The sequence below is a fragment of the Pseudophryne corroboree genome, assembly GCF_028390025.1.
Source record: "Pseudophryne corroboree isolate aPseCor3 chromosome 3 unlocalized genomic scaffold, aPseCor3.hap2 SUPER_3_unloc_19, whole genome shotgun sequence".
Classification (NCBI taxonomy): domain Eukaryota; kingdom Metazoa; phylum Chordata; class Amphibia; order Anura; family Myobatrachidae; genus Pseudophryne; species Pseudophryne corroboree.
Window position 1 is genome coordinate 1312699 of NW_026967507.1, and position 13001 is coordinate 1325699.

General features: G+C 44.3%; 1 protein-coding gene across 1 annotated transcript; it reads right to left on the reverse strand.

The window, feature by feature from the left end:
- Positions 1-409: 409 nt before the first annotated feature.
- LOC134983580 (uncharacterized) lies at positions 410-3183 on the reverse strand. Its single transcript, XM_063949241.1, has 6 exons — positions 3063-3183; positions 2593-2638; positions 2401-2491; positions 2176-2301; positions 1867-1980; positions 410-1671 (listed from the first exon to the last, which is right to left on the reverse strand). The coding sequence occupies exons 2-6, from the start codon at positions 2596-2598 to the stop codon at positions 410-412; spliced, it is 1599 nt and encodes a 532-aa protein (XP_063805311.1). The 5' UTR covers positions 2599-2638; positions 3063-3183.
- Positions 3184-13001: the final 9818 nt, after the last annotated feature.

The following is a 13001-nucleotide window of genomic DNA, read 5'->3' on the forward strand; positions in this document are numbered from 1 at the left end:
CCTCTACAAATGATGTAACTCTGTTCAAATTAACAAACCGGAAGTGATGATGAATTTCAGACGCTCTGAAATTGGGGTGATTTCGTTCGTACCTGTCTATGGATTCTAAAAAAACAGGTTGTGCCACCTCATTATTACTAGGCGTTTCCGGGGCAGCCGCCCCGGGTGATGCTACGTGTTCAACGCTGACCGTCTGTGATGATCGTCTATCTATGTGTCGTGACGGACTGTTGTCATTCTGTTCATTAAATCTATGTGTACCTTGTCGTGCCGATCTAAGTTGTTTCTGTTTTCTTAAATTTGTTAATGTACTTATGGATCGTTTTACTTTTAAATTCCTGTTTGTATTTTTATGACCCTGTGCTCTACGCTTTGCAATGCTGTTCAAACCGCTTCCTGTCATAAGTAGTCATTTCGATGTTTTTTTACCGAATGAGTTGTCCTCTAGGAAATCACATGTTTCCCTGACTAGATTGCTCCGTTCTACAGCGATCCCCAGATAGCGTTTAATAAGTTTATTAAGCGCTCGCTGGTCCCGTTTGCCGCTGTGCATTATTTCTGATAGTTGTGTTAACAGTCCTGTAGACGCATGGTTTGTGTAAGCTGTCTCTCTCCAAATAGACCCTATCAAAGCATTATATTTTAATTCAGATGCTTTACTAGCAATCTCTGCCCTTGTGGGTTTGCATGTAGCATTTTGTCGATTACCACCCATACCTGTTGAACCTACGCCTAATGGACAGTCGTCATTAACATCCATTGTTCTCAGGCGCAGCGGCCGTTGTTGTTGTCTATCATCAATACCCGATGGACCGGCAACAACATCGTCCGTCGCTGCAGAACGTGACTCAACCACAGATGCTCTAACCTCTTTGTTTGGAACATCTGAAATATCAACACATTCATGATTATCCACAGCCTCTACGTCAGATATATAAAGTGGCTGTGCGTCTTGAAGTAAATCATAAACGACATCTGTATTTATAACGGGGTCAACCTGCGTATCTGGTAATATAATGGGGTCAACCTGTGTGTCTGGAATTATAATGGTTTCAACCGGTGTATCTGGTATTATAATGGGTTCAACCGGTGTATCTGGTATTATAATGGGATCATTCTGAATGACTGATGTTATTATAACCCTATTTTCTTTTGTATGTCTGATCTTGTACTTTTTTGAGAGCCTATTGACCCTCTTACCTTTTGCAATCTCTGTGTCAACAGTTTTAGCACTAACACAGTTCATTTGTTCATCATCGTCATTCTGATCGGGCAACATCTTGAATTTGTTGATGTTGCAGCTAATTGGCACCTCTTGTACTGCAGTCAATCTCCTTCTTTTAGGCACAGTTTTGTCATTATATTCCAATTTCCTCTTCACACCTCGATGTTTAGGTTTTTCATTCACCCAATGCGTAGTGCGCGGAACGCCACTCACACGACTTCTTGGGTCCATTGTACTGTACACTTGATTCATTATCAATGGCTTAGAATCAGCCAGGCGTAAATGTCTGTTCGGCAGATGTCTGTGTTGATTCTCTTTGTCATCGGTGCTGTGCGTCGTTGTATCGGGTGTGCTTGTACGTCGGTCTGCTTCTTCGATCATCTCATCATCCGTCAATATGCAACAATAGCCGTTCTGATCCATGTTAAATAAATTTTCATCGAATGCTAAAAAACAAAAACAATTAGTTGCACAGCTACAATTTACATTTTTGCTCTGTGAAAAAAATTGCATTTTAAATACGTGTAACAACCGTATAGCATCATTTAATTAACAGACTATCAATAGAAAACAAATAGTTAGATGTACACCTATGATATACATTTTTTATCTGTGAAAAACTAATGTTTTAAATAACTTACTATCGATAGAAAACTCAGCTGGAGATTCCGACTCCTGTGACGGCATCGGTCGCCATTGCTCACCGCGCATATACTTTTCAAAGTTCGTTTCCACGCATGGTCGGTTTGGACTATCTGCGAAATACAAATGAGTAATTTAAAATCATTTCATACCATATACCATGATAAAGACTAAAGACGTAATAGGAATTTAAACAAGCTTGATACAGAGGTATGTATACCCTTACAAAGAATCAAAAAGAGTTGAGTTTACCTAAAGGACGTTTACCTAAAGGAAAAAGTAAAATTCTCAGACAAACTTGCACTCACAGCTATTTTGCGATTTCGGTGACTCCGAGTACGTCGGATAGGACTTCTGAATCATTTCAACATCAGAACCATTAGCACACTCTAACCCATGTGGCTCTCTTCTTCTCAGTCCTTGATCGACAGGACCTGCGTAGATTAATTCTTGTTAATTATACATGTATAAAAATTTTAAAAACAAATTATTCAACGGCATTTAATATCCTTAAACAATGTATGAACACCTACGTTTTAGCGGTTGATAAAGATGTGTATCAGTATGCGAAAGATACGTGATCATGTCATCATCAGATATTCCGAAAACATTGCCGTTTGTTAGCTGATAAAAAATAAATAAATTAAAAAATTAAAAAAGTGTATTAATAGAATTAACACACATATACGACACTGTGATCAAATGAATAGAACATAAACACATACCTCCATCTTAATATATAAGCGGTAACACTGTGAAATATTCTTATTTCTGTAAGACATAATGTATTTTAAATATGTATTAATAACAAGCATACAAAAGTTATAATATTATGCAACATTTATGATTCACAAAAATATTTTATACACGGTAAAGCATCGAAAATGTAATTATTCTATTCATTTAAATGAAAATGTTAATGGGATAATACATGTAAAATGTACATGTCAAAATAAGCCACTAACTGTCACTCTTTCATACGTAATAGATGTAAATGTTTTTAAAATACAACATGAACAGATATCATGTACGCACCAACAACATTGTTAACAGTTAGGTAAAATCAATTTATACAACTATTAGCTAATAACTACAAAACAACTTTTAAGAAAAATAAACCACAAATATGTTATTAGTTGCATTAGCGTATCAGATGTTAGAACAATTTAAATAATTATAATATTAAATTACTTACATAATGTCGTTTCACCAGCTTCAGTGTCAGAAATTCGAAGATGATTTGGAATGAACTGAACCTACCTACTTTATAAAGCTGTAATTCTGCCGATTCACGCAAAACACGAACCTATGGGTGTAACTGTAGGAGGAGTATACAGTTTAAGTTTTCAAAGATCAACTTATTTATTAATTTGCTGTAATTTTTTTATGTAAACTGTTATATAATTAATTTCTATAACATTATATCACACAGATAATAGCGATCATTTGGAATATAAACATTGCATAATGTCATTTTATAAAAACAACAGTAGTCATAATACAAAATAAAATTTCAAAGATCAATCTATTTATTAACATGTTGTAATTTTTTACCGCTTACTGTTATATAATTCATTTCTATAGCAATATCTCACATAGATAATAACGTTCAATAGTAATTTAATTTATATTACAAAATGTGAACAGTTATATTAAGTATATTATGCATAAGTAAATTGTTCATGTGTACACATATATTTAGACACCAGATGGCGCCACAGTCACATAGATGTGTCAAAATGTATGTATTCAGTGCTGCGTGACACATATTTCTTAGTAATATGCTTTTTAAAAAACAACATGCATGCAAAATATTATCTTTGAATGCCGGGTATACAATGCTACCCCACCCAACAATGACTTGTTAGAAATAGTAATTTTAAATTTTCCTATCTATGAACAGGAGTGCTGACAGTTACTGATAGCCTGTCTTATTAGCATAGATCTATCATCAACTACCCTTCTCTGAACCTCCAGCATGTTAGAGGAACTCAGAAATGAGAATTATACAATTTAAGTTTTCAAAGATCAACTTATTTATTAATATGCTGAAATTTTTTAACGCTTACTGTTATATAATTAATTTCTATAATATTATTTCACACAGATAATAGCGATCATTTGAAATATAAATATTGCATAATGTCATTTTATAAAAACAACAGTACTCATAATTATTAGCATTTTGTAATTTTTTAACGTAAACTGTTATATAATTAATATAGCATTATCTCACATAGATAATAACGTTCAATAGTAATTTAATTTATATTACAAAATGTGAACTTAACAAATATACAGTAATTGGAATTACTGAGTGGCTATGAAAAAATCAAGCGTAGTCATTTATCATTATTAACAACAGCACATAGACATTCTTTTGAATATTACAAATGGTGTATTTATCAAATACAATCTAATTGTAAAGCACAGCGGATTATGCTGCGCTAATAAATAAATTATATTATGCATAAGTAAATTGTTCATGTGTACACATATATTTAGACACCAGATGGCGTCGCAGTCACATAGATGTGTCAAAATGTATGTATTCAGTGCTGCGTGACACATATTTCTTAGTAATTCGCTTTTTAAAAAACAATATGCATGCAAAATATTATCTTTGAATGCCGGGTATACATTGCTACACCACCCAACAATGACTTGTTAGAAATAGTAATTTTAAAATTCAAAATTTGCATTTTCCTATCTATGAACGGGAGTGCTGACGGTTACTGATAGCCTGTCTTATTAGCATAGATCTATCATCAACCACACTTCTCTGAACCTTCAGCGTGTTAGAGGATTCCAGAAATACAGTGAATGTATGAAGAAAAAAAATACTTTAAACACAGAATGATTTCTTCATATAATATTATTAATATTAACACATAGCTCGCACGTTTATTTTATAAATCATCTGGAAATAATATACAACATTGCATCATCGGTGTTAATACACAAAGCACTTATAACTGATTTGTAGGATTATTTCATATAAAATACCAGCAGAAGGGAATGAAAAGTGGGCGTATCAGGAGGATTGGTTAGGGGAGTGGTTAAGGGTGGATCTGGGCGGGGTTAGGGGAGGATCTGGGCGGGGTTAGGGGAGGATCTGGGCGTGGTTTGCATAATTAGAGGCGTTCCCACCTGTCAAAAATGAGTTTGACGGAAAGTGGTTCCCTTTACTACTACTGTCCAGAGCCAGGAACTAGCACAGTAACTATCCACCAACTGCCCAGAGCAAGGAACTAGCACAGTAACTGTATCCACCAACTGTCCAGAGCCAGGAACTAGCACAGTAACTATCCACCAACTGTCCAGAGCCATGAACTAGCACAGTAACTGTATCCACCAACTGCCCAGAGCCAGGAACTAGCACAGTAACTGTATCCACCAACTGCCCAGAGCCAGGAACTAGCACAGTAACTGTATCCACCAACTACCCAGAGCCAGGAACTAGCACAGTAACTGTATCCTCCAACTGCTCAGAGCCAGGAACTAGCACAGTAACTGTATCCACCAACTGCCCAGAGCCAGGAACTAGCACAGTAACTGTATCCACCAACTGCCCAGAGCCAGGAACTAGCACAGTAACTGTATCCACCAACTACCCAGAGCCAGGAACTAGCACAGTAACTGTATCCACCAACTGCCCAGAGCCAGGAACTAGCACAGTAACTGTATCCACCAACTACCCAGAGCCAGGAACTAGCACAGTAACTGTATCCACCAACTGCCCAGAGCCAGGAACTAGCACAGTAACTGTATCCACCAACTACCCAGAGCCAGGAACTAGCACAGTAACTGTATCCTCCAACTGCTCAGAGCCAGGAACTAGCACAGTAACTGTATCCACCAACTGCCCAGAGCCAGGAACTAGCACAGTAACTGTATCCTCCAACTGCTGAGAGCCAGGAACTAGCACAGTAACTGTATCCTCCAACTGCTCAGAGCCAGGAACTAGCACAGTAACTGTATCCTCCAACTGCTCAGAGCCAGGAACTAGCACAGTAACTGTATCCACCAACTGCCCAGAGCCAGGAACTAGCACAGTAACTGTATCCACCAACTACCCAGAGCCAGGAACTAGCACAGTAACTGTATCCACCAACTGCCCAGAGCCAGGAACTAGCACAGTAACTGTATCCACCAACTACCCAGAGCCAGGAACTAGCACAGTAACTGTATCCACCAACTACCCAGAGCCAGGAACTAGCACAGTAACTGTATCCTCCAACTGCTCAGAGCCAGGAACTAGCACAGTAACTATCCACCAACTGCCCAGAGCCAGGAACTAGCATAGTAACTGTATCCACCAACTGCTCAGAGCCAGGAACTAGCACAGTAACTATCCACCAACTGCCCAGAGCCAGGAACTAGCACAGTAACTGTATCCACCAACTGTCCAGAGCCAGGAACTAGCACAGTAACTATCCACCAACTGTCCAGAGCCATGAACTAGCATAGTAACTGTATCCTCCAACTGCTCAGAGCCAGGAACTAGCACAGTAACTATCCACCAACTGCCCAGAGCTAGGAACTAGCACAGTAACTGTATCCACCAACTGTCCAGAGCCAGGAACTAGCACAGTAACTATCCACCAACTGCCCAGAGCCAGGAACTAGCACAGTAACTGTATCCACCAACTGTCCAGAGCCAGGAACTAGCACAGTAACTTTCCACCAACTGTCCAGAGCCATGAACTAGCATAGTAACTGTATCCTCCAACTGCTCAGAGCCAGGAACTAGCACAGTAACTGTATCCACCAACTACCCAGAGCCAGGAACTAGCACAGTAACTGTATCCACCAACTGCCCAGAGCCAGGAACTAGCACAGTAACTGTATCCACCAACTGTCCAGAGCCAGGAACTAGCACAGTAACTATCCACCAACTGCCCAGAGCAAGGAACTAGCACAGTAACTGTATCCACCAACTGTCCAGAGCCAGGAACTAGCACAGTAACTATCCACCAACTGTCCAGAGCCATGAACTAGCACAGTAACTGTATCCACCAACTGCCCAGAGCCAGGAACTAGCACAGTAACTGTATCCACCAACTGCCCAGAGCCAGGAACTAGCACAGTAACTGTATCCACCAACTACCCAGAGCCAGGAACTAGCACAGTAACTGTATCCTCCAACTGCTCAGAGCCAGGAACTAGCACAGTAACTGTATCCACCAACTGCCCAGAGCCAGGAACTAGCACAGTAACTGTATCCACCAACTGCCCAGAGCCAGGAACTAGCACAGTAACTATCCACCAACTACCCAGAGCCAGGAACTAGCACAGTAACTGTATCCACCAACTGCCCAGAGCCAGGAACTAGCACAGTAACTGTATCCTCCAACTGCTCAGAGCCAGGAACTAGCACAGTAACTGTATCCACCAACTGCCCAGAGCCAGGAACTAGCACAGTAACTGTATCCACCAACTGCCCAGAGCCAGGAACTAGCACAGTAACTGTATCCACCAACTGCCCAGAGCCAGGAACTAGCACAGTAACTGTATCCACCAACTACCCAGAGCCAGGAACTAGCACAGTAACTGTATCCTCCAACTGCTCAGAGCCAGGAACTAGCACAGTAACTATCCACCAACTGCCCAGAGCCAGGAACTAGCATAGTAACTGTATCCACCAACTGCCCAGAGCCAGGAACTAGCACAGTAACTGTATCCACCAACTGTCCAGAGCCATGAACTAGCATAGTAACTGTATCCTCCTACTGCTCAGAGCCAGGAACTAGCACAGTAACTGTATCCTCCAACTGCTCAGAGCCAGGAACTAGCACAGTAACTGTATCCTCCAACTGCTCAGAGCCAGGAACTAGCACAGTAACTGTATCCACCAACTGCCCAGAGCCAGGAACTAGCGCAGTAACTGTATCCTCCAACTGCTCAGAGCCAGGAACTAGCACAGTGACTATCCACCAACTGCCCAGAGCCAGGAACTAGCACAGTAACTATCCACCAACTGTCCAGAGCCATGAACTAGCATAGTAACTGTATCCTCCAACTGCTCAGAGCCAGGAACTAGCACAGTAACTATCCACCAACTGCCCAGAGCCAGGAACTAGCACAGTAACTGTATCCACCAACTGTCCAGAGCCAGGAACTAGCACAGTAACTATCCACCAACTGCCCAGAGCCAGGAACTAGCACAGTAACTGTATCCACCAACTGTCCAGAGCCAGGAACTAGCACAGTAACTATCCACCAACTGTCCAGAGCCATGAACTAGCATAGTAACTGTATCCTCCAACTGCTCAGAGCCAGGAACTAGCACAGTAACTGTATCCACCAACTACCCAGAGCCAGGAACTAGCACAGTAACTGTATCCACCAACTACCCAGAGCCAGGAACTAGCACAGTAACTGTATCCACCAACTGCCCAGAGCCAGGAACTAGCACAGTAACTGTATCCACCAACTGTCCAGAGCCAGGAACTAGCACAGTAACTGTATCCACCAACTGCCCAGAGCCAGGAACTAGCACAGTAACTGTGTCCACCGACTGTCCAGAGCCAGGAACTAGCACAGTAACTGTATCCACCAACTGCCCAGAGCCAGGAACTAGCACAGTAACTGTATCCACCAACTGTCCAGAGCCAGGAACTAGCACAGTAACTATCCACCAACTGTCCAGAGCCATGAACTAGCACAGTAACTGTATCCACCAACTGCCCAGAGCCAGGAACTAGCACAGTAACTATCCACCAACTGCCCAGAGCCAGGAACTAGCACAGTAACTGTATCCTCCAACTGCTCAGAGCCAGGAACTAGCACAGTAACTGTATCCTCCAACTGCTCAGAGCCAGGAACTAGCACAGTAACTGTATCCTCCAACTGCCCAGAGCCAGGAACTAGCATAGTAACTGTATCCTCCAACTGCTCAGAGCCAGGAACTAGCACAGTAACTATCCACCAACTGCCCAGAGCCAGGAACTAGCATAGTAACTGTATCCACCAACTGCCCAGAGCCAGGAACTAGCACAGTAACTATCCACCAACTGTCCAGAGCCATGAACTAGCATAGTAACTGTATCCTCCAACTGCTCAGAGCCAGGAACTAGCACAGTAACTGTATCCTCCAACTGCTCAGAGCCAGGAACTAGCACAGTAACTGTATCCACCAACTGCACAGAGCCAGGAACTAGCACAGTAACTGTATCCACCAACTGTCCAGAGCCAGGAACTAGCACAGTAACTATCCACCAACTGCCCAGAGCCAGGAACTAGCATAGTAACTGTATCCACCAACTGTCCAGAGCCAGGAACTAGCACAGTAACTATCCACCAACTGCCCAGAGCCAGGAACTAGCACAGTAACTGTATCCACCAACTGCCCAGAGCCAGGAACTAGCACAGTAACTGTATCCACCAACTGCCCAGAGCCAGGAACTAGCACAGTAACTGTATCCACCAACTACCCAGAGCCAGGAACTAGCACAGTAACTGTATCCTCCAACTGCTCAGAGCCAGGAACTAGCACAGTAACTGTATCCACCAACTGCCCAGAGCCAGGAACTAGCACAGTAACTGTATCCACCAACTGTCCAGAGCCAGGAACTAGCACAGTAACTGTACCCACCAACTGCCCAGAGCCAGGAACTAGCACAGTAACTATCCACCAACTGCCCAGAGCCAGGAACTAGCACAGTAACTGTATCCACCAACTGCCCAGAGCCAGGAACTAGCATAGTAACTGTATCCTCCAACTGCTCAGAGCCAGGAACTAGCACTGTAACTGTATCCACCAACTGCCCAGAGCCAGGAACTAGCATAGTAACTGTATCCTCCAACTGCTCAGAGCCAGGAACTAGCACAGTAACTGTATCCACCAACTGCCCAGAGCCAGGAACTAGCACAGTAACTGTATCCACCAACTGCCCAGAGCCAGGAACTAGCACAGTAACTGTATCCACCAACTGCCCAGAGCCAGGAACTAGCACAGTAACTGTATCCACCAACTGCCCAGAGCCAGGAACTAGCACAGTAACTGTATCCACCAACTGTCCAGAGCCAGGAACTAGCACAGTAACTGTATCCACCAACTGTCCAGAGCCAGGAACTAGCATAGTAACTGTATCCTCCAACTGCTCAGAGCCAGGAACTAGCACAGTAACTGTATCCACCAACTGCTCAGAGCCAGGAACTAGCACAGTAACTGTATCCACCAACTGCCCAGAGCCAGGAACTAGCACAGTAACTATCCACCAACTGCCCAGAGCCAGGAACTAGCACAGTAACTGTATCCACCAACTGCCCAGAGCCAGGAACTAGCACAGTAACTGTATTCACCAACTGCCCAGAGCCAGGAACTAGCACAGTAACTGTATCCACCAACTGCTCAGAGCCAGGAACTAGCACAGTAACTGTATCCACCAACTGCCCAGAGCCAGGAACTAGCATAGTAACTGTATCCTCCAACTGCTCAGAGCCAGGAACAAGCACAGTAACTGTATCCACCAACTGCTCAGAGCCAGGAACTAGCACAGTAACTGTATCCTCCAACTGCTCAGAGCCAGGAACTAGCACAGTAACTGTATCCACCAACTGCTCAGAGCCAGGAACTAGCACAGTAACTGTATCCACCAACTGCCCAGAGCCAGGAACTAGCACTGTAACTGTATCCACCAACTGCCCAGAGCCAGGAACTAGCACAGTAACTGTATCCACCAACTGCTCAGAGCCAGGAACTAGCACAGTAACTGTATCCTCCAACTGCTCAGAGCCAGGAACTAGCACAGTAACTGTATCCACCAACTGCTCAGAGCCAGGAACTAGCACAGTAACTGTATCCACCAACTGCCCAGAGCCAGGAACTAGCACTGTAACTGTATCCACCAACTGCCCAGAGCCAGGAACTAGCACAGTAACTGTATCCTCCAACTGCTCAGAGCCAGGAACTAGCACAGTAACTGTATCCTCCAACTTCCCAGAGCCAGGAACTAGCACAGTAACTGTATCCTCCAACTGCTCAGAGCCAGGAACTAGCACAGTAACTGTATCCTCCAACTGCTCAGAGCCAGGAACTAGCACAGTAACTGTATCCACCAACTGCCCAGAGCCAGGAACTAGCACAGTAACTGTATCCACCAACTGCTCAGAGCCAGGAACTAGCATAGTAACTGTATCGTCCAACTACCCAGAGCCAGGAACTAGCACAGTAACTGTATCCTCCAACTGCCCAGAGCCAGGAACTAGCACAGTAACTGTATCCTCCAACTGCTCAGAGCCAGGAACTAGCACAGTAACTGTATCCACCAACTGCTCAGAGCCAGGAACTAGCACAGTAACTGTATCCTCCAACTTCCCAGAGCCAGGAACTAGCACAGTAACTGTATCCTCCAACTGCCCAGAGCCAGGAACTAGCACAGTAACTGTATCCATCAACTGCCCAGAGCCAGGAACTAGCACTGTAACTGTATCCACCAACTGCCCAGAGCCAGGAACTAGCACAGTAACTGTATCCACCAACTGCCCAGAGCCAGGAACTAGCACAGTAACTGTATCCTCCAACTGCTCAGAGCCAGGAACTAGCACAGTAACTGTATCCACCAACTACCCAGAGCCAGGAACTAGCATAGTAACTGTATCCTCCAACTGCTCAGAGCCAGGAACTAGCACTGTAACTGTATCCACCAACTGCCCAGAGCCAGGAACTAGCACAGTAACTGTATCCACCAACTGTCCAGAGCCAGGAACTAGCATAGTAACTGTATCCTCCAACTGCTCAGAGCCAGGAACTAGCACAGTAACTATCCACCAACTGCCCAGAGCCAGGAACTAGCACAGTAACTGTATCCACCAACTGCCCAGAGCCAGGAACTAGCACAGCAACTGTATCCACCAACTGCCCAGATCCAGGAACTAGCACAGTAACTGTATCCACCAACTGCCCAGAGCCAGGAACTAGCACAGTAACTATCCACCAACTGTCCAGAGCCAGGAACTAGCACAGTAACTATCCACCAACTGCTCAGAGCCAGGAACTAGCACAGTAACTGTATCCACCAACTGCCCAGAGCCAGGAACTAGCACAGTAACTGTATCCACCAACTGCCCAGAGCCAGGAACTAGCACAGTAACTATCCACCAACTGTCCAGAGCCAGGAACTAGCACAGTAACTATCCACCAACTGCTCAGAGCCAGGAACTAGCACAGTAACTGTATCCTCCAACTGCCCAGAGCCAGGAACTAGCACAGTAACTGTATCCATCAACTGCCCAGAGCCAGGAACTAGCACTGTAACTGTATCCACCAACTGCCCAGAGCCAGGAACTAGCACAGTAACTGTATCCACCAACTGCCCAGAGCCAGGAACTAGCACAGTAACTGTATCCTCCAACTGCTCAGAGCCAGGAACTAGCACAGTAACTGTATCCACCAACTACCCAGAGCCAGGAACTAGCATAGTAACTGTATCCTCCAACTGCTCAGAGCCAGGAACTAGCACAGTAACTATCCACCAACTGCTCAGAGTCAGGACCTAGCACAGTAACTGTATCCACCAACTGCCCAGAGCCAGGAACTAGCACAGTAACTGTACCCACCAACTGCCCACAGCCAGGAACTAGCACAGTAACTGTATCCACCAACTGCCCAGAGCCAGGAACTAGCACTGTAACTGTATCCACCAACTGCCCAGAGCCAGGAACTAGCACAGTAACTGTATCCACCAACTGTCCAGAGCCAGGAACTAGCATAGTAACTGTATCCTCCAACTGCTCAGAGCCAGGAACTAGCACAGTAACTATCCACCAACTGCCCACAGCCAGGAACTAGCACAGTAACTGTATCCACCAACTGCCCAGAGCCAGGAACTAGCACAGTAACTATCCACCAACTGCCCAGAGCCAGGAACTAGCACAGTAACTGTATCCAACTGCCCAGAGCCAGGAACTAGCACAGTAACTGTATCCACCAACTGTCCAGAGCCAGGAACTAGCACAGTAACTGTATCCACCAACTGTCCAGAGCCAGGAACTAGCACAGTAACTATCCACCAACTGTCCAGAGCCATGAACTAGCATAGTAACTGTATCCTCCAACTGCTCAGAGCCAGGAACTAGCACAGTAACTATCCACCAACTGCCCAGAGCCAGGAACTAGCACAGTAACTGT